We start from the raw sequence: 20,758 nt of genomic DNA, 5'->3' as shown, positions 1-20,758 counted from the left end.
TCAAAAGTAAATTGATTTGGTAAATACGACCTAAACAAGCAACCAAAGATTCCAAATGATCCTATTACTTTCCATGGAGTGCACCTACCATGCATGGTCTGTGTCTGCCATTCAAATGGCATCCAATTAGACCCCTTTCAGCATCAGATAAAGAGAGCGAAGAGATGCAGATAGTCAAAAGAGGGGAAAAAAAATAGAAAGAAGAGGGTACATGCAGCTTGACTCCGGCCTAGTCTCACATTTCTCCCATTAACTATTAATTATGTCTAATGATACATACTATTAGGTCAAACTCAGGTACTCAATGGAATTAATCAGCCCAAGCTTAAATGTAGAATCCATTTTTGTGCTTAAGTTTAAATGCAAGTTATTTACCTTTTGTACCTGTTGTAATTCCTCAATGGTGACTTTAAATTTGTTATCAATAAATTTCTTGAATCGGTAGATAGTGAATCTATCTTTTAACCCTTCTGATCAGTGCCACTAAGAATTTGAGAAATCATAAATTTTAAGGATAATTTGATGTACTAATCGATAATTTTGAGGAGGCAATGCAAGATATGACCATAATTTAGGAGAAGGGGGGGGGGGAGATTTCATCATATAAAAATTCTGTGACCAACTCTTTCCACTGATTCACTGTTGTTTTTTTTTTTTTTTTTGGGTATTTGGGAAATTAGGAAGGGAAAGGAAAGGAATGTCAGTATTCGAACACCTAACCTCCTACATTACATTTTCAAAACTAGTCTCAAAAAAAAAATTTTTTTTTTGGAGGATGGAGAGAATATCTCTTAGGATGCGCCAAATTCTTTGATGGTCCAAGTACTACTACCAATTTTAGTTTCCACCAAAAAGAAAAGTACATTTAGTTAGAGTGGTTTGGAAATCAGGTAACTAAACCTTGAACTAGCTAGTAGATTTTGAGCCAAAAAAAAAAAACAGGTCGTAGTCATGTAAACCGGCCAATGAAAGAAGTCAACTTGAAAGCAGAAACACAAATCAGGAAAAAAGAAAATGGAGAAACAAGAGGTTTGGTAGTAATTGATTGTGCTTGTCATGAAGGCATTTGTCATTTTCACGTTCTAGTTGGGAGAATTTCAAACTTAGAATCGCTGTAGGAGATGAAGGCATTGTTGGTTGAGTTGGGCCATGGGGCGGCTGGACAATTGGCGCCCACTCGAGTACTGAGGAATGAGCCTGCTTTATTTGCTTACCACATATGTTGCTGTCCCTCGATTTCGATCAAATCAAATCAATAATGCGTCCCTCGTCTCTCCACCTCATGGAAGCATAGTCCAGTCCAGCCGTTACTAATTGAGAAACGAGTTTGGATGCACATACATGGATGGACTGTTGCCTGTGATGCTGTGGCCCTTGCTCTTTCCAGAGGCCTATGGTTGTTTGGTTCACGTTTTGGATCAAATAAGAAAACAACTGTTAGGGCAAAAAGCCCATTTGACTCTCAAGCCTTGACGTCCTACTTTTAATCTTCTAACTATTATTTGTATCATTTTAGCCATTGAACTGTTAAAAGCGTGCATGCATAAATAATCCCTCTGCTAATCTAATAAATAGTCAACTCTAATTCTAACTTAAGCGGAAGGTAACTCAAAATCATATCGTTTTGATCTTTTTTTTTTTTCCCTTAAAATAGATTTGATGACTGCTACAACTATTTATTGTCGAGTCAATGATCGGATTGACCATCACTTTATTGTTGTCAAATTTAGATGAAATTAATTATACCCCTAGATTTCATCTTTCGCATATATTCCAAATTTGGGCTCATTTTCAATGAATTTTACTAGATAATACTACTATATCTGAGGTCAAAGATTGTAATTTTATCACTACTTTACAAATATTCATTCAATCTTTTAAATTTTATACCAAAATATTTCTTACAAAGAAAGAATTTGACCTGAAATGCTCCAAATTTTCACGATTCAACTTTGCACTATGGCAACCTTTTTCGATTACTTCAAGACCCAACATATGTTGAATTTTATATATTTTATACCAATAAATTCTTCATGTCATGAAGAGGCTGAATGCATGACTTATTTGCCCTAATTTGTGTTGAATTAAAAACTCTAAATTTGGTGTACTCCCTATACTATTCTGATAATAAAAGCTTTCCACTTTCATTCGTGGATCGCGTTTGATGCTCTTTCTGTCAATTTTAATACTGTCTCAAGCTAACAGAAGGGCTACAAGTACACGGTTTTAATAGTTTAAGAACCAAAAAATACAACTAATAGTTAGAGGGTTAAAAATATAAATGGTTAAAATTTGAGGGCCAAATTGGCTTTTTGCTCATAAAGCAAAAAATTTATATAGCCCTCAAACTATTAAATTAGTCAACTTTTAACCCTCCAACCATTAGGCACATACTTTTACCTGTTGAACTTGGAAAATGGTATACTCTCCGCTCTTTTGGCTATAAATAATTTTAGAAACCTCTCATGAGCTTTATGTCAATAACACTTAGCACCTCTAAAGTTTTAAGAATATCACCAGCCTCTACTAAAGTCATACCTTTTGAAACAATCCCACCACTGTATCATTAAAATAATCATTTAGTGAGACAATTATTTTGTTCTCCCAATTCTATCCTTTTGTATTGTCTTATATTGAATTTTCTACCAAATTGATTATAATTTAAGATTTACTTATTTTGTTCAAAAATTTTCTCCTCTACAGTGTTTTGCTTGAAATTTGTTAAGGTAATAAAGATAATTTTGCCAATTCATATGCTATGATAGTGACTAATGGTCCCATTTCACTAATACGGGAGTTAAGTGATATTTCTAAACTTTGAAGGGTATCAAGTGATATTACCATAAAATTCAAGGAAGGTTGGTGGAGAGTATATCCTTTTTATAAGATTGATGGGCAAAAATACTTGCTTAATGGTTGAAGGGAGGGTTAAAAGTTGATCAACAATATATAATTTAAGGATCATTCAGATTTTTGCCGTATTTCATACGATAGATAAATTAGGTGTAACTTATAGATATTAACAAGTACTCATAAGAAAAATTTTAAATGCATGTTAATAATAATAATAGAAAAGTAAACTGCTCAAGAGCAAGAAATTTTTAAAATTACATTTTTTATTGGAAAAAAACTACTTTTTTACTACATCTTCATGGGATTATTGACTTCGAATGCCGACCCTGTAGACAATAAGTTAAAAAACAATTAATACTCCGTGGATTTAGCTACTAGTTAAGTTGACAATCCAATAGACTAATTGTTTGTTCTGTCACCCCTTAAATGGGTCTAAAACAAATTAGGGGAAAAAATAACAAAAAACAGCGGGATTAAGGTGCAAGTTTGTTGGATTTGGCAAGAAATTAGTTCCCAGCGCGAAAGAATACCATCCTAGATCCTCATTTCACTCCTTAATTATCTCTTAATTTTTACAGCTTCAACATACCTCAAAATATTTTCTGATCAATAGAACCAACGTCTAGGCCTCCACATACACCCCGGACGGGCACACAATGTCTGACGACCCCGCCACCACCACTCCCTCGTCGATATCTGATGACAACACAGACGCCACCGCCACCACTGCCACTGCCACTGCCACCGACACCGCCGTAGCGGATGATAGCTCCTACTCCACCAAGCCAAGCAGGCCGCACATAACATGGTGTGATTCCTACACCAAGGCCCAATCAGCCGTAGATTCCCTCTCATCAATCCTTCCCCACGTTCCTCCTTCTCTTTCATCCTCCGAAACTCCAGCAACTTCCCTCCTCCACGATCCCGAAATAGCAAAGGAATTCTCAAGACTCCTCCGCCAACCCGACTCTGGCTTAGGGGACAACAATCTCTGCCGATGGCTCTACGACACCTTTCAAACCGGCCAACCAGCTCTGCAGCTAGTAGTCCTCAGATTCTTGCCCATTCTTGCTGGCGTATACCTTTCTCGAGCTTCTCTTCATAAGCCCTTAGCCGGTTTTGAAGCAGTTCTTTTGGCCCTTTACGCCCACGAAACCACTGTCCGAAACGGCCAGGCAATTACCGTAAGCATCCCTGATCTCTCTCATTCGAGCATTTATCATGAAACTACCAAGACGCCCAAGAACACCGCGACGGAGTTAAACATAGCTGTGCTCTCTCCGACTTTAGAGCCTCATGGTACCGTTCGATCGACGAGGAGGGCAAGGATTGTTGGGGTTGCATTGGAGCTTTATTATACTAAAATCTCGCAGATACCTGTGGATTCCAAGATTGAATTTTGCGAGTTTTGTCGAATATGGGCCGGTGAAGATGGTGATGTCTACAAAGATGGTGAAAACGGTGAAATGGGACTGCCCGGATTGGACGAAAGTGAAGGAGAAATTGAAGGGAAGAAGGGGAAAGGTAAGGAGGGGAGGATTAATTTGCCATGGGAGCTTTTGCAGCCAATGTTAAGAATTCTAGGGCATTGTTTGATGGGGCCTGATAAGAGTAAGGAGTTGCATGAGGCTGCATGCTGTGCATGTAGGTCTCTTTATGCAAGATCTCTTCATGACATAAATCCTAAAGCAATTTTGGCGACTGGTAGTCTTCTTAGGCTGGTAAACATGACTTCAGATTTGGACAATTTTGATCATACAGACATACCTCAGACTAATCTTATTGCCCTCTAAGATCTCTCGGAATTTTTTTCTGGTTTATTTACTCATGGAATTAGGGCCAAATTTTAGTCTTGTAACATGCAACCGTACGTGATTTTTTTTTTTTTTTTTCATCAGATGGGCTTTGTAACGATGATTTAGTTAATCATCCAAAAGAATTCTTAATTCTTGCTCTGGAAAGAATCAAATTGATTGGATTTGGCCTCGTCACGAATCCACTGGCAAGCAAGCGTCGTTACTCAGACTTTGCAAATTGATTGGATTTGTGTTTGTGTTTGTTTTTGTGTCAAAACTTGGTGTGATTTGATTCAAATTCGTTTCAGGAGTCTAATCCAGAAATATAAGAGCATTTTGTAAGACTGGCTAGTAAAACTACCTCCAACTTGCCGATCGAGATCCGACCTAGAAATTTCAAGAACTTGACTTTGCCAGTGAACAAATTCTAAAGAGGGTGAATTCCATACATTTACCTTGTCAACCAAATTCTTTTTTTTTTTTCCTTCTTTTTTTAAGCTCAAGAAACTTGTAAGCAAATGAGCATTACGTCAATAGTGATTTCAATGAAAGATATACAGTAACATTATTCTCTGTTTTTAAAGGAGATAGTACTAGACAGTGTGACATTGTTCCATTAACTATTATTAACCATTGCTGAGATCCACTTAAATGTATAAATCCTTGAGATGCATTTAGCAATCTTGAATTCGAAAATTATGATTATAATTAATAAATTGATGTGACAATTTTGTCTCTAACTTCGAAATAATCATGTGGATTAAATAATCCTTCTCCCTCTTACTTCCTATGTGATTAGCGCCTGTGTTGCAAGATGCGCCTATTATCTTAAAGCTAAAGAAGAGAGATAAGTAGTGTGACGGGGCAACGAAAGTAATGTTGTTAAACAAACAAATCGAGCTGCTCGTTTGTTTTTGTTTGGCTCCTTTAGATTTGTTTGTGTTCACTAATGGCTAGTTCGAAATTTTATATGAGTCGAATTCAAACAAGCATTTTGGCTTGATAAATAATCGAAAAGAACACGAGCTCCTTCACGAACATGGGTTAATTGTTATTTTACAAAATTTAGAATTAGTATTGTATTTCTTAACGAGTCAAATATAAACATAGACGAGAGTTCAAATACTATCGAATGAACGCAAAATTTATTCAAGTATCCTAACAAACAAAATTCAAACATTAGACATTCGGCTCGACTTGGCTCGTTTATAATCCTAATAAGGAACCAAATTCCAAATTCAATCAATTATTAAGCTGAAGGAGACCAAATGAGTGTTCCACTATTGAGTAGTTTATTTTCGGCGATAACTATTGCCAAAACCCCGATCCTCTGCCATGGAGCTAAGAAGTGGGGGACTGGATTTAAAAGGCTAAAAGAGAGACCGGGTGGGAGACAGGGGACTCATCCTTCCGATGGAAAAGATTCTGAAAAGCGAAAAGGCAGAATCTAACAACCGCCTCTTCTCCATCCTTTCAAGTAGAAGTAGTAGTATCACTATTTATTAACTGACAATATTCAAATGTCTGTTGTTACAATTTCTTCTTCCATTCCGGTTTTGCTGCCATTACTATGTTCAACGCCGATACCCTCATCTCGCTCGGTGCTCCACCACCGTATCCGGAATATCCATTTCAACACTAGTTGTGTGCTACCACTAGAATCCAACAACCAGAGTTACTTAACCCGCCACCCACTCGGTGTCGCCGCCAATATTTATCCTACCGGATTACGTTTGACGCCAACTGGTTTATGCTGTTGCTCCTCCTCCTCAGGCGCAATGCCTCTTCAGGCCCCCACCACTTCATCATCTCCTCCTCTTCCCCAGGTCTATCTTCATCTTTTTAACATATATGCAAATATACAGATTCTTTTTAGCTATTCATTGTCGTCGGATGTGATAGTGGAGACTAAGGCTAGTTTATCGTTTTGCCCAATCTTAAACATCGGAACAAGCTTAATACTACTGGTACAATCTTTGCATGAGTTGCCATGGATTGTACGATATCGAGTTTCAGAAGCATGTATATTTGCCTAAAATTTGCTTTCCGCATGAAGAATTTGATTTTCATCAAAATTTCAATTTGAATGAAATTCTTGATGTTAATATAAAATAGGTGTTTTCAAGGTTCAAGTTGTTCATGGCTGGCTGCTCAACATGCTACCTAAATGCATAGACTTTTATACGGTGCAGGATAGCTTATTGTACTCGAGGGCTTTTTGGGTCAGTAAATCTCTTATTGCCTGGAATGTGGAAGCTGGAAATGGTCCGTGTTATTTGTATGCCAGCGTAACTGCTGATTTATTTGTTGCGGATAATGGCATTCAAGGTCTGCACTCTGTAAATGCTTTCTCCTGGTATTTGTAGGTGATTAGCTTTCAGGATTCTAGACTTAATTAATCAATTTAATGAAGCGTTTACATAAGATTCTGATATTTCCATATACACAGGTTATGATTCAAAAATTGAGCTCCAAGGAGGAGATATTGGGCTTCCACAATGCGTAAGATATATTTGGTTCACTTGGTTGAATGACTTGAACTTCTTTCATCTGTTAGGTTATTCTGATACATTTTATGGTGGTCGGAGTCTAGTCTTTGCATGCATGTATGCTGATGATGTTCTGGTAACTCGCATTCACCAATTCCAGGTGATCGAAAAATTTCCTCATATTCGACATTATAAAGCTTTCAACCTCCCTCCAGATTTAGATGTGGAAAGTCTACTCAAATGCCAACTGGCTGTTGCCATCTTTAGCTGTAAGTAGTCAACATTATGGACTTATCTCACAATCTTGATTACTTTGTTTAGGATCAGATTGCCTCCTCGTTGGTAGAAATCTGTAGTTATGCATCTCCTTGCCATAGACTTCTTTGATCACTTAACAAAACTATGTTTTTTAAAGGACAGAACATGAATAACAATATCCAAATTTACTAGGAGTACAGTATTTTTTTCTACTCTTAACTTTTCAATCATCTTATGTCACATCTCCAAATTGTTATGTGTCTTACAATAGTACATCACACGTTTGGGATCAGTGGTTTTAGGATCTCTGATATTTCTGCAAATTTTGAACTCATTCAGCTGATGGAAAATGCAGCAGTGCCACTGGTTTGCAGCTACCTGGTGTCCTTGATGATTTATTCTCTTATTGTGGACCTCTGGGCGCTGTTTTCTCAAGTGAGACTATCTCTCTTCACCTGTGGGCCCCTACTGCACAGGTGTATATTATTCTGTTTGTTATTCTGTCATCTTCACTGAACTGTTTTGGCTCCAGTCTCTTGTCTGAATCTCAGTTGGCTTTGTTCTTGTCTTCTTTATTTTGTACGCCTCAAAACAGGGTGTGCATGCATTCATATATAAGGACCTGTCTTTGAGTGATCCCTCAGAAATTGTCCAGCTCAAGGGGCAGAATGGTGTTTGGAGTGCCAAGGTGCCAAGAGACTGGGAGGGTTACTATTATGTTTATGAAGTCTCTGTATACCATCCAAGCACCTTGCAGATCGAAAAATGCATCGTCAATGACCCATATGCAAGAGGGTATGCTATCTCTATTCTAGCTTACTATTATTTGAAATACATAAGGTGTTATTCATCAAGCATAATTTGTCATTCTTGGATCGCTTTATTTCACATGCTATTGCAACCTTGTCAAGGCACTGTTATTCACATAACTGTTGTTGTTTGAATAGGCTTTCAGCTGATGGTCAACGGACATTGCTAGTTGATCTTGATTCTGATTTGTTTAAACCTGAAGGATGGGATAACTTGGCAGATGAGAAACCCCATCTTCTTTCTTTTGCTGACATCAGTATATATGAGTTGCATATAAGAGATTTCAGGTGAAGGTTCAATTGAAACATGTGTTTTTGAGCTCTCTTAGCATTGGTCCTGATTGATGCAGTAGGTCTAGTAGTATCAATTTTCTGGGGACTGTGGGAAGTAGTACACTTTAAACAGTTTTAGAATAAGTGAATACCTTGCCTATCTTTCTTGGGCGGGCGCCGAAAAGCATAAGCCATGAACCACAGCAAAAGATCACTTGTGTATTGTCTGCAATTCTCCTGCTATTCAATGATTGTTTTCTCAATCTTTTGCTGCAGTGCCAATGACTTCACCGTGCATCCAGAGTTGCGTGGTGGTTATCTAGCTTTTACTCTTCAGGTAGTTTGGCTTCATAATAACTATCCCTTGGAGATATCCTACTAATTCCTCAACTTAAATGTCTATACTTGTCATAAATTATGAACCTTGTCTATCAGAGTCTGATCTTTTACTCTTTAACTACTTGCCAGGTAGAATAACATACTTTTGATTGATTCAGATAATTTTCATATTTGTTATGTGGAAGCCAAAAGACAAATAGATACCATTTGATATTCTGTGGTATTTGATTAGGAAAACATGTACAAAAGCCTTAGAACCAGTAAAACATTGGCATGTATCAATTTTATGGCAAAAAATATTTTTTCGGGGGCTGACAGTTAATGAAGTCGCTAGCCCCTTTTTTTTGGTAGGACTCAGCAGGTATGCTTCATATGAAGAGGTTAGCTAGTGCTGGTCTCACGCACGTGCACCTGTTGCCCACCTTTCATTTTGGTGGTGTTGATGATGAAAGACATAAATGGAAGGATGTGGGTAAGTATAGTATTCTGTTGTATTTGTATAAATTTTTAGAAATTGCTGTCTCCTTTGTGGGTAAGTATGCTATTCTAAGTTTGTTAGAATCTACTGCTGCATATTGGACTTGCTAAATTATAAACCCATCGATAGGTCAAATATCATTTATGTGTTATTCTCATTCTTTCGTTGCAGTTATTCCCCTTTCTCATATATTGTGTGTTTTTCTGAATTGCATGAAACTTTTGAAGATAGACAGCTGCTTGAATCATTACCACCAGACTCTGATCAGCAACAGGCTCATATCACTGCAATCCAAGATGAGGATGGGTACAATTGGGGGTAAGATGCTGGCTTTGCATGTGAATTCAACTAAGACCTGATATTTTTGTTACACCTTTCTTGCAGATTTCTAACAATTTTTTGGTGGATTTTTTTTTATTTTTTATTTTCATGGAAAAGTTACAATCCTGTTCTTTGGGGAGTCCCTAAGGGAAGCTATGCAAGTGATGCAAATGGCTCATGCCGTACTTTGGAGTTTCGGAAAATGGTCCAGGTAGAACGGTTCCTTTTGCATACCAAGAGTTGAAAATTTCATATTTTTTCCATAGTTCGGATAAGAGATGGAATAGATTTTGTTGTATGTTCTAAACTCTTCAAATTTATGATTTTGTTTTCAGGCTCTAAACCGTGTTGGCTTACGTGTTGTGTTGGATGTTGTTTATAATCATTTGCATGCAAGTGGGCCCTTTGACAAGAACTCTGTTCTAGACAAGGTCGTGAGTTAATTCTTAAGTGTAGTATTGCTAGTTGTTAGATTATCTTTGTGCTCCTATCATCTCCTAGTGAATGTGCATGTCTTGTATTTTAGGCATACAAGTGTTTTCCAGAATCCAAATCTTATGCTTATCACTTAGGCTTTTTGTAAATATATTGGAAAACCATCTCAAGATACTCTGTGCAAAATCTTTAACTCTTAAATATAAGTTGTAAGTTGTCAAAAGCACAGTTCGATTAAAAGTGTGTACATCCATTTTGGGACTGAAGCAATCATTTTTGTCCCCTCTTGGCCCAGTAACTCAAAAGCTCAATTAGAAAGAAAAAGAGAAATAGATAAAAAAGAATTATGACTGAAAAGTTATCTGCAGATTGTACCTGGTTACTATCTTCGAAGTGATATTGATGGTTTTATTGAGCACAGCACCTGCACTAACAATACAGCAAGTGAGCATTTCATGGTTGAACGTTTGATTCTCGATGATCTCCTATGCTGGGCAGTTCATTATAAGGTAATCATCTGAGTGGTACTTGTTATTGCACTTTGAGTAGAATAGAAACCTATGAAAGGCTAAAATCTTTTTTTCCCTTTCTTTTTTGTACTTTTCTTAGATGTTTTCGTTGAAAGAGCAGTGGGGACCTATGTTGCTAAAATGATCATATCAGTTTTAAGCTTTTTGTATGTTAAGCTGTATACTGTTTGAATTTTGTATCTGTCAGCTCTAGTACTAGACCTTCTTTGTTATCTTCATACCTGATGCATTTTTGAGTTTAACAGTTTTGGAAGGAGTAAAAGGTAAGACTAAATCTATGAGTGTTTTCTCAGATTATTCTTGTAAGGATTTCATAGATTATCTTGATTAACACAGAATCTTGCAGGTTGATGGATTCCGCTTTGACCTGATGGGTCATATAATGAAACGTTCTATGGTAAGTTGCTCTAAAATTGTTTCTATCAGAGAACCGAAAAAAAGGAACTGTTGTTGTCTTCTATGTTAGTTGCTCTTAGAAGTTCTAGTTTCATGCTTGTTTTGTACTGCTTTGTTAGGTGGTTCTAGTACTTATAACTAATGCAGTAATTTTGGGCCATTTCTAATATCTCCTTTTGGTTTGAGTTACAATGTTGATGACAGCGCAACAGCTAATGTTGGACATTGGTTAGTTTTAGTTTATGGCTGGACTAACCCACCTAAATGTTCACTGAGTCTTCGGCCTTTGGATATACTTTTTTCATTTTCTTTGTAAATGTTGCATTGCTTACTATAAGTTGGTACCTATAAAGGAAGTCAATTCATGGTGTTAAATCTATCTATCTCAGGGAATAATAGGTTTGTCAAGTGCTTTAGGATATGTTAGTGTATTGGCTTAAAATGGGATGAAACTTATGTTGGGTTCGACCTTTATTTTTTGTCTTTTAGATCTATAAGGTATTTCATTTCTGATTGTTGAATCCTAATATCTTGACCTGCATCACATTTTTTCTTCAAACTAGTAGTGCCTTTGCACTGTTGTTAACTAAAAATTTATCCTTCATAGATCTTCCATCAGTTGGGCTCTTAACAAGATCACTTAAGAAATTAAAATGTCAAAAGGCAAGAAAGAGAGAGACAATTAAGCATGGAAAATAAAGCATCATGTAAAAGAAACAAGAAGTGTTTGATACTTCTAGTTTATTCTTTGACTAGGTACCTTAGTCATTCTACTAATATGGGTACTGCATGCAGGTGAAGGCCAAGTCCATGCTGCAGAGTTTGTCAATGGAGAAAAATGGAGTTGATGGCTCAAAAATCTACATGTAAGAGTTGTTGTTTGTAATTTTGGCCTTCAGCAAATAAATGACTGTAACCTCCTTTATTTTAGTTTGGAAATTGCTAATCATTTTCTTCTTAGTGATTATTGTTGGTTGAAGTCCTTTATCATCTAACACGTACTTCAACAGAACAATCAGAACCCATGGCACTCTTAAGGAGATATATTTAAAAAATTTATTTTATCATATGAAGAGCTTTTTATATGTTCTTATGTGTAGATACGGTGAAGGATGGGACTTTGGTGAAGTTGCAAAAAATGGACGTGGGATAAATGCATCACAGTTTAACCTTTCTGGAACTGGAATTGGGAGGTATTACATAATTCCTCATTACTGGCAAGCAAATCTTTGTCCCTCTACCATAGCAACCAAATCCTAGTTCTTCTTAATGTAAAAGCATGAACCTAGAACTTTGAGATGGATGCATATGTTTGAACGCATTGGTTTCAATTTGGTAAGACAGATGGGAGCATTATTTTTGTAATACTTTTGAATTTCTGGAGGAAATATCTTCATCTTGAAACAGACGCTAATATGACCCATTGTCTTTCAAAATTATAACTTATTGTTTGAGATACTTGGTGCGATTATCATTCTGTTTCAGTTTTGTTTGTTGGTCACTGTACTTTTCATCAGAGGCCAACTTATTGTTGGCTGAAAGTTGGCTATGAGAATATTACCAGGTGAACATGGTTTTCTTTCCTAAGAGGAACAACATAAACTGACGGCATCTCTGGAATATTAAGTAGAGTTAGTTAACGCAAAATAAATGTAAATGCTCTTGAAATGACATTTGCTCTGAGTTTTGATGTTAGGTTCCGAATTTTGTTCTGTTCCTTACCATTTCTTGACCTGCAGTTTTTTCCTACTGTTTTCCTGCTTATGGAAATTTATCTGTTTTAGTATCAGTAGTCCTGCTTATGGAAATTTATCTGTTTTAGTATCAGTAGCTCTGTTTTCCAGACAAATTATATTATCTGAATCTACAGCATGCCAGAAATAAGCAAAGCAATAGCTGCTTTGCAATATAAGCATCCATGTAGTCAGTGGTGGAGCCACATAGAATTGAGGGTGGGCAGTTGCCCCCACCCCCTCAAATTTGATAAAATTATACAATGGTTTTGAAATTTTTAAGATTTTTAAGTTTGCACCATATTTGCAACCCCGGAATTTTATCAACTTCTTTCTTTTAGTTATATTGCCTGCCTTAAACTTAAGAAAATCCCTTTCTTTATGTAGATTATCCTTTGAAGTTTTGGGTATTCTCCTTATTCTACATTTACACCCCTTCCCCCCCCCCCCCCCAACAAAAAAAAGATTTTTTATTGATTACCTCTAACAAAGAATTTGAATGTATTCTAAATTAAACATTAACGACACTCTAATGGGAAAAAAGGATTTGGCTTTTTAAATCAAAGTACATCGTATATTTCTTATATAAATCTAAAAGCATGATTTACGGAGAAGTTGACCGTTGCACCACCACGGGTTCCTAGCTCTGCCACTGCATGTAGTCTAATAATTGCTTTTACGTATTCAGCTTTAATGATAGGATTCGAGATGCAATGCTTGGGGGATCTCCATTTGGCCATCCTCTTCAGCAGGGATTTGTCACTGGTCTCTCTTTGGAGGTATTTGTAATTTTGTTGTTTTGTGTTTTCAGTTGTTTTGAGTTGTTATTATTGCAATCCGATTGTAATATTTCTGGATATGAAATTTGTTTTTGTAGCTTGAGTTATTTATTGCTCCAATCTTTCTTCTTTTTCAGCCAAATGGTCATGACCATGGTGATAAATCTGCTGCAGAGCTTATGCTTGCTGTGTCAAAGGATCACATACAGGTCAAATAGATAAGACTATATCTTGTTTCTGATTATTGACGCGTATGCTATGTGTGAATCCTTGGCTTCCCATTTCTGATCCTGGTTTTGATCTATTCTTTTTAACGATACATGTTTCCCCTAATAGGATTATACAACTTTCTTTTTAGGTTGGAATGGCTGCAAACTTAAGAGACTTTGTTCTGACAACTTTTGATGGTCAAGAGGTAATATTAACCTTTCCATGGACAAATTTGGAAGAGGCTTTAATGTGCAACATCTTGAATTTTGCACTATTTTCATGTATAGACATGTTTTTACAAGCCTAACTTGTCCCAGAGGGAAACGTGATATTGTCTGTATTTGTTTTGATTTACTTTGTTTTTCTATAGGGAAAATGGTAAATGGATTTTATTTCTCTTTCTTACATTCATGATCAAAATAAACCCACACTGTATACCTACTTTTGAGCAGTTTGATATCTCCTGCCAGATATTTGTCAGAAATAAAGGCAAAGAGTTAAATCTCAATTCTCGGTCATTCTCTTTCAGTTCCCAAGGAACAGAAACATCTTTAGAAACATTGTCATCTCCTTTTTTACTTTATTATAAAGATGCCAAAGTTCCAACCTGACTGCATTCTGAAAGAAGTAAGGAAAATTAGTTTTGTGATAGCATGCATATCTAACAGCTACGGAGACTCAACTGGGTTGAAAATTGTTGATGAACAGCGTCTAAACTTCAAGTTTATATATAAGGGCAGACAGAATTATCAGGGAAATAGTTTTGTAACTTAACACTACCTGTTATAGCATTTTGAATTAATTATAGTATGTTACATCAATTGTAAACTACTTGGTCTGCAATAGAAAAATATTTCCAGCCCAAGCATGTGTGAATTCCTTGCATGCTTGCATAAAATATTATCTATGTACTACCAGTTAAAATGGATTTTGTTATATATTGTTTACTGGGTTACATTTGCATGATGATTCTGGTGTTTATTTGTTTACTTTCTGGTTTAGGAATCCCCTAGATCACAGGCTATATTGATTTTGATGGTTGAACAAGACATACTATTGATCAGACATATTTGTCTTGAAAGTTATTGCGACATACTTTGCTAATGAAGTAATTCATGGTTCTGATTTGAGGCAATTGTTTTTGCAAAAAAATATTAAAAAAATCATAGGTTGTGTTGAATCCTACCTCAGTCTCTTACCGCTTTAAGTGTGGTTGGGACCCCTAAAGACTTGGAAAATTATAATAAATGACTGTAGAACATGTTGCCATGCTCACAAGACAAGTCATCTCTCTGTTTTTTCTTGGTCTTTGCTGTAGCCAAGTGTAGTATTGAGTACTCTGTTTTGATTATTTAGCTGATAAAAATTGAGATTGTAGGTTTGCAGTGATGGATGCAAAGGACAATTCCAACTGATAATGCCTACTAGCATTTGATTATTCTTTTCAAATCCATATGTTTTGTATATACTATTGGCAGAGCAGAACTAACGATATTGTCAAATGCTTGACACCTAAAATACATTGATTTGCTTTTTCTGTTCCCCCTTTATCTTTTTAGTATGAAGTTTTGTATGCTAATCCAAAATTTGCTTGAAGTCCATTTCATCTGTAGTAGCTAAGGTTGGTAATTCCCTTTGACCTCAGGTTAAAGGATCTGAAGTTTTAACACATGATGGGGTTCCTGTTGCATATGCATTATGGCCCACCGAAACAGTAAGATTTCTAATGCCTCTTATAGTGAAGCAGATGACTATCCTCTTATAAATTAGATATTCGTTTCTTATTTTTGCTCATTGTGTCTCTGTGAGTTTGTGTGTAGTATGTTTCTGGACATGTCTGTGTGCAATGCATACATGCGATGGCCACCATTAAAATTCCCTTATCTTGTCCAATCTAAACCTTGAGTGTCTTATTTTTCAGATCAATTATGTTTCTGCTCACGACAATGAGACACTTTTTGACATCGTGAGTTTGAAGGTACATCCTTTCTTTGATTTGAAAAGGTACAGATCGTGGAAGTTATTTTCATTTAGTATCTGACTCTAGTCCTTTGCTTTAATAGACTCCAAAGGATATTTCTTTGGATGATAGGTGCAGGATGAACCATTTGGCAACTAGCATGGTGGCACTATCACAGGTTGAACCAGATATTTATATGATCTGCATTTTCTTGGAACTTAATTTTTTGGACTTGTTATCTTTAGGTTTAAAATTAATGATAAAGAATTTTAATGCTTCTCTAACAACCAAAATTTCAAGTTTAATGTTCTTTTTTTGTTGAGTTTATGAATGTTTTGTATGTTAGAACAATGTTTTGGCCTTTCATTTAGAATTTTGTGCCACACTGCATGATGTCACATGCAAAGCCAGGTTTACAAGGATATATTGTGCATATCTGCGAATTCTGCCAATATGAACTGCTGAACTGCGCATAGCTGGAAGAATGTGGTCCTAAGTTGCAGTTGCCGCATATGCACCATATAAATCTTTACATTTTCACCATGTTAGGACAAATTTTGTTTGCTAAACATTAAAGTGGAAAGCTAGTTTTCTATGGGTGAGCATGTTCGTAAAGTATTCATATTTTAATTGAAGCTCTTGAATGATGTGGAAATATAACACCTCCAACCAAAGAAGTGGGCTAGATTGGCTAGTTTTTCCTTCTTGTCATAATCAAGGAATTTGAATGGATGAGTGGTGCACAGTTATCTTGTTCCATCCAGGTCCTCGTGCTCTTACCATTATGCTGCCTCATGTGCGTGCCTTTCATAATGACTCCATGCTACTTATGCGTGATCTGGGATCTAGGTTATGTATTCTGCAAGCCATTGGAGTGGAAAACTAGTTATGAGGCTTAGGAAGTGTAATCACCTTTCTCTTGTGGTTCCACTAGTGAGTAAGACATAATGCAAAAACGGTAGTGACATATGTGAAATCTAGATTCTTCGACTATAATACAGTTGTGGAATCATTGATGTTCAAGTGCAAATTTATCTTTATCTCACAGGGCATACCATTTTTCCATGCTGGTGATGAAATGCTGCGCTCAAAATCACTTGACCGTGATTCATATAACTCTGGTGATTGGTTCAACAGGTTCACCACAAAGCTCTCTGTTTTGCTTTTTGTTACTTAGCAATCTGAAGACAGTTTCTTCCATTTAATTCTCTATGAAGCCAAAGTGACGGCTGGCTTCTGGACGATAAACTCGTAACTAAAGGGCATTATTACTATCAGTTATTTGCCAGAAATTTGATCTTTTTATTGGAAATTGGAGAGATATTATGGCTTTATTTGGGTTCCCAAAATACAGAATTCGATTTACAAATAGACCTTATAGTCGATCTTATTGGCGTCGAATTTAAAGTCGATTACTTAGGAATGGACTTGTTTTTATCTTGTTCTTCTTCTCCACTATTTGCTCTCCTCATCAACTGTATTCTTCAGTTCTTCCAACCAGGAACCCCATTCTATTGATGCAAAAGCCCCATGCAATACTAGTAGTACTAGTTCTATTATTAAATCTTCCACTTCCACAGTTTGTTGATTTGAGTTATCCATCTTCTTCTGCTGCGGATTTCTATTGCTCCTGATGACGATGACAAGGATGAGTAGGGATTCTGTTTTTGTTGCTGCTGCATTTTGGATTTGAAGGCAGTCAGGGACAGCCTGACCCAACAACACCAACATTATTCTGCCTGCACTCTACTTAACATCTTTATCATGGCAATTGCAGGCTTCTGGGATGTGGTTGACAAAGCAAATGAAAGAAGGCACCTCTGCTGTGGTAGTTTGAGTACTGATCATGGTTGTCGTGGTTGTTGTGGAGGGAATTATTGGGCGTGAAAGATGCTGGTGGAGGTGCGGCTTACATGGTGTGCTTTTGTGGCTGCTCTACTACTCTATTCTTCTATTCTTGTATGTGGACATAGAAATTTTGGAGAAGGAGAAGAGCGGAAGGTGAGGGAGAAGTTTGATAAGAAAAAGAACGACAGTAGTACAAGGAGTAGAAGATATGGATAAAGAAGAAGAAAGACGTCTGACTTTAAAGTCTATTTTTTCACAAGTCAATTTCTCTATTTTGGGAACCCTAATAATACCAACCAATCAATATGTGTATAAATAACCTGCAGTCTCATAGTTCTTCCCCCCTGACTTGAGTTTTTCGGTTTCAGCATCTTTCCTGCAAAAAGTGATTCTCTACTGCTATTTTCAGGTTAGATTTTAGCTACAATAGTAATAACTGGGGCATTGGTCTTCCTCCAAGAGAAAAAAATGAAAGGAACTGGCCATTGTAAGCATCCAGCTAAGTTTAGCTGTCCATGGAAATTTCTCATTGTTTCACATCTGCTATAAAAATGCTGTTCAAAATTGTTTCTCATGTCCTGTTTCAGGATTCAACCAAGACTTGCCGATCCAGACTTCAAGCCGCATAAGAGTGAGATTGTTGCTGCTGTTGAAAGTTTTTTGACTTTCTTACAAATAAGATACTCTTCACCACTCTTTCGTTTGAGAACAGCAAATGCTGTCCAGGTTAGAGGAAAATGCAGCTCAAGAAGAATTACCTTTGATAATTGTTCTGTTCTTTGAGACAATAAGTTTTTGAACGAATGTGGGTGTGCAGAAAAGCATTATTCATCAGATTGAGTCTTGTGTCTGGTTTAGCAAGCCAACACTTCCTAGAGACGTATTGTAGCACCCAGCAGTTAGAAACTGATAGTCCTACTCTTGTTAACTTGAATCTTGATGGTTGACACAGTTTTAATAACTAATAATGCTCCAGTCATCCCATATTTGGCTAATATGATTTGATAAGTTCCTTTTGAGCATAGCAAAATTTTTCTCCTCGTTAATGTTGTTTTTGGATGGTCGATACCTCATGTCTGTTGTCATTAGTAGCAGGTTTTCCCCCTGGTTCGTATAAGACATCTCCTTTCCCTTAGCAAAAGGAAATTAGACAGAAGAATATCTTTCTTCAATCTCTCCCTCCCTTCTCCCTCTCTGTCTGCCTTTGTCTAGCTTAACTTTAAATCAGGTAATGTCAATTATGCTATAGCAAAATATTTGCGCCATTTGGTGGTTCCTAACCTCTCCAATGTCTTTTTTCGTTTTATCTACATGTCAGGTCTAATCATTTACTTGATTTGATCAGTTTTATTTGTTAGCCCCCCCCCCCCCCCCCCCCCCCACCACCACCATAAATATGTTGAAAGTACAATGTGATCTCCACTTAAAATATCTAAGCCACTCAAGAAGAGTGGCAAACTCATTACTTTTAGAATTTGGCTTATGCTCTAGCCTTGCTTGCTAAGAGCAACTTGATTCCCTCTCTCAATCTTGTTAGATGGGAAGCAATTACTTGCCATTATTTTTTGATTATCTTATAAATCCTTTCTGAAATACATTTATTGTTCAGCATCCTTCCATTTTCTTCTCATTTAACTGTATGAGAAAAGGTCAAAAAAGGATTTGGTCTCATAAGTGGTGCTTTCATACAGGAGCGAGTGAAGTTTCACAATACTGGTCCATCATGGATTCCTGGTGTCATAGTAATGAGCATTGAAGATGGTTATGAAGGGGTTCCAGGGCTAACCCAAATGGATGAATGGTGCGTAAGAATGAAGTTTGTGAATTTTTTTTTCTTCAACTATTCTATGCCTTAATGCAATAATTGTGGTTCATTTTTCGTTCTGAACAGCTACTCATTTGTTGTTGTAATCTTCAATGCTTGCCCCACTGAAGTTTTGTTTAGTAGCCCTGTTTTACGGGCAAGAACTCTTCAATTGCATCCAATGCAGGTATGTTTACTGTTCATGATACATCCAAATGAGTCGTCTCCCTGTTCTTCTGTTGCTTCAATTTAGAAATTCCGTGACGACATGTACATATTTGTTTAGAATAGAGAATTCAGGTTAATTAGATTTTAAAGCAGGCTTAATGTCTTTTTTAATGGGAAAAAATCGATTTGACTACTTCTGAACAAAAAATGAGTTCTTTTTGATATGGCTATGAAGGCATCTATGTTCCAAATGTCCTGCTGTAAATGTGTCCCAGTTTCTTTTCCTGGTCATTTCAGTTTTCCTTGTGTCAAATCAGAATTGTTGACCAATGTCGTAGAAAATGAATAGGGTATTACTAATTGATTATCAAACTTCTGAGCTTCGAGTCCACGGAGATTTTGCTGTGCCTACTGACAATGTTTTGTGTCATGCAACCATATGATTCAGCTGAGGTCAAGCGATGATATTGTCAAGAAGTCAAAATATGAAGCATCCTCGGGCTGTTTCACGGTTCCTGCTAGAACATCATCTGTGTTTGTTGAGTCTCGAGATGCCTGATTATTTTGCCTCTAAAAATGTATATAGTTGCTTGGTTCATATAAACATAAACATGATTACTTTGCCGCGTCCTCCCTGCCATGCAAATGCTCGTGTACTCAAATACTCATAATAGAAGAAAAGTCTTTTTGGGTTAAGGTCATTAGCCTCTGGAATACTCTGCTAGTTGATGATAGTAATGGATGGTATTGTTGGTATACAAGTGCTTCCTTAAAAGAAATAAACAGTCTATTTAAGTACTGTAGTCTTATTGTTGTAACTAGTGGGAAATCCACACCCCATTTATGTGCAGATTAGAAGAAAAATTTATAAGGAAAAATATGAGCTGTGATTAAAAGGTTTTATTAGGTTGTGTAACATGGATTTTTTTTGGTGGTGTTAAACAAAAAACGAAAATAAGTTAGTGGCGCTGTTGTAACTAGTGGGAAATGCAGAGACATAGATAGTGAGATGGGATATTAGAATGACAGAAAAACCCAATTGCACCTGTAGGGGCGGTCATGCTCTTTTGTTCGAGTTCTTGATGGTAATTTGGCCAAAGTAATGAATGGTATGATATGAATAACGAGGCTTTAACTTATTTGGCCTCAAAATGAAAAATTCAATTAGTTTTGTCCGACACGGATTTGGACAACTTCATTCTGGTTTGTTTTCGTGTAAATAACGAGGCTGATTGTAGTTCACAGCGGAAACTCCACTCTGGAATCTAAATTGGTTTGT

General features: G+C 36.7%; 2 protein-coding genes across 8 annotated transcripts; both read left to right on the top strand.

Moving 5' to 3' along the window:
• The first annotated feature begins 3,506 nt into the window (after window positions 1-3,506).
• LOC113728516 (uncharacterized) lies at window positions 3,507-4,839 on the top strand. Its single transcript, XM_027252916.2, has one exon. It carries the CDS (start codon window positions 3,510-3,512, stop codon window positions 4,644-4,646), a length of 1,137 nt encoding a protein of 378 aa, XP_027108717.2. The 5' UTR covers window positions 3,507-3,509; the 3' UTR covers window positions 4,647-4,839.
• Window positions 4,840-5,879: 1,040 nt separating this feature from the next.
• On the top strand, window positions 5,880-20,175 carry LOC113730756 (pullulanase 1, chloroplastic). 7 transcript variants are annotated; one of them, XM_072074152.1, is made up of 28 exons: window positions 5,887-6,475; window positions 6,776-6,977; window positions 7,099-7,151; window positions 7,299-7,407; window positions 7,736-7,872; window positions 7,992-8,191; window positions 8,344-8,493; window positions 8,755-8,815; window positions 9,169-9,289; window positions 9,523-9,613; window positions 9,734-9,827; window positions 9,952-10,047; window positions 10,420-10,560; window positions 10,928-10,978; window positions 11,773-11,843; window positions 12,078-12,170; window positions 13,399-13,489; window positions 13,627-13,698; window positions 13,848-13,904; window positions 15,345-15,413; window positions 15,621-15,677; window positions 15,763-15,837; window positions 16,708-16,796; window positions 17,917-17,994; window positions 18,095-18,233; window positions 19,199-19,308; window positions 19,399-19,498; window positions 19,928-20,175. In XM_072074152.1, the coding sequence occupies exons 1-28, from the start codon at window positions 6,170-6,172 to the stop codon at window positions 20,036-20,038; spliced, it is 3,024 nt and encodes a 1,007-aa protein (XP_071930253.1). In that variant the 5' UTR covers window positions 5,887-6,169; the 3' UTR covers window positions 20,039-20,175. The 7 variants fall into 7 exon arrangements, 4 of the variants coding, with proteins under 4 accessions (XP_071930254.1, XP_071930253.1, XP_027111445.2 ...); XM_027255644.2 differs by having other exon boundaries at window positions 5,888-6,475; window positions 6,842-6,977; XM_072074154.1 differs by having other exon boundaries at window positions 6,259-6,475; window positions 6,765-6,977.
• Window positions 20,176-20,758: the final 583 nt, after the last annotated feature.

Source organism: Coffea arabica, chromosome 2c, assembly GCF_036785885.1.
Source record: "Coffea arabica cultivar ET-39 chromosome 2c, Coffea Arabica ET-39 HiFi, whole genome shotgun sequence".
NCBI classification, from domain to species: domain Eukaryota; kingdom Viridiplantae; phylum Streptophyta; class Magnoliopsida; order Gentianales; family Rubiaceae; genus Coffea; species Coffea arabica.
This window is presented reverse-complemented; position numbering and strand designations above follow the sequence as displayed.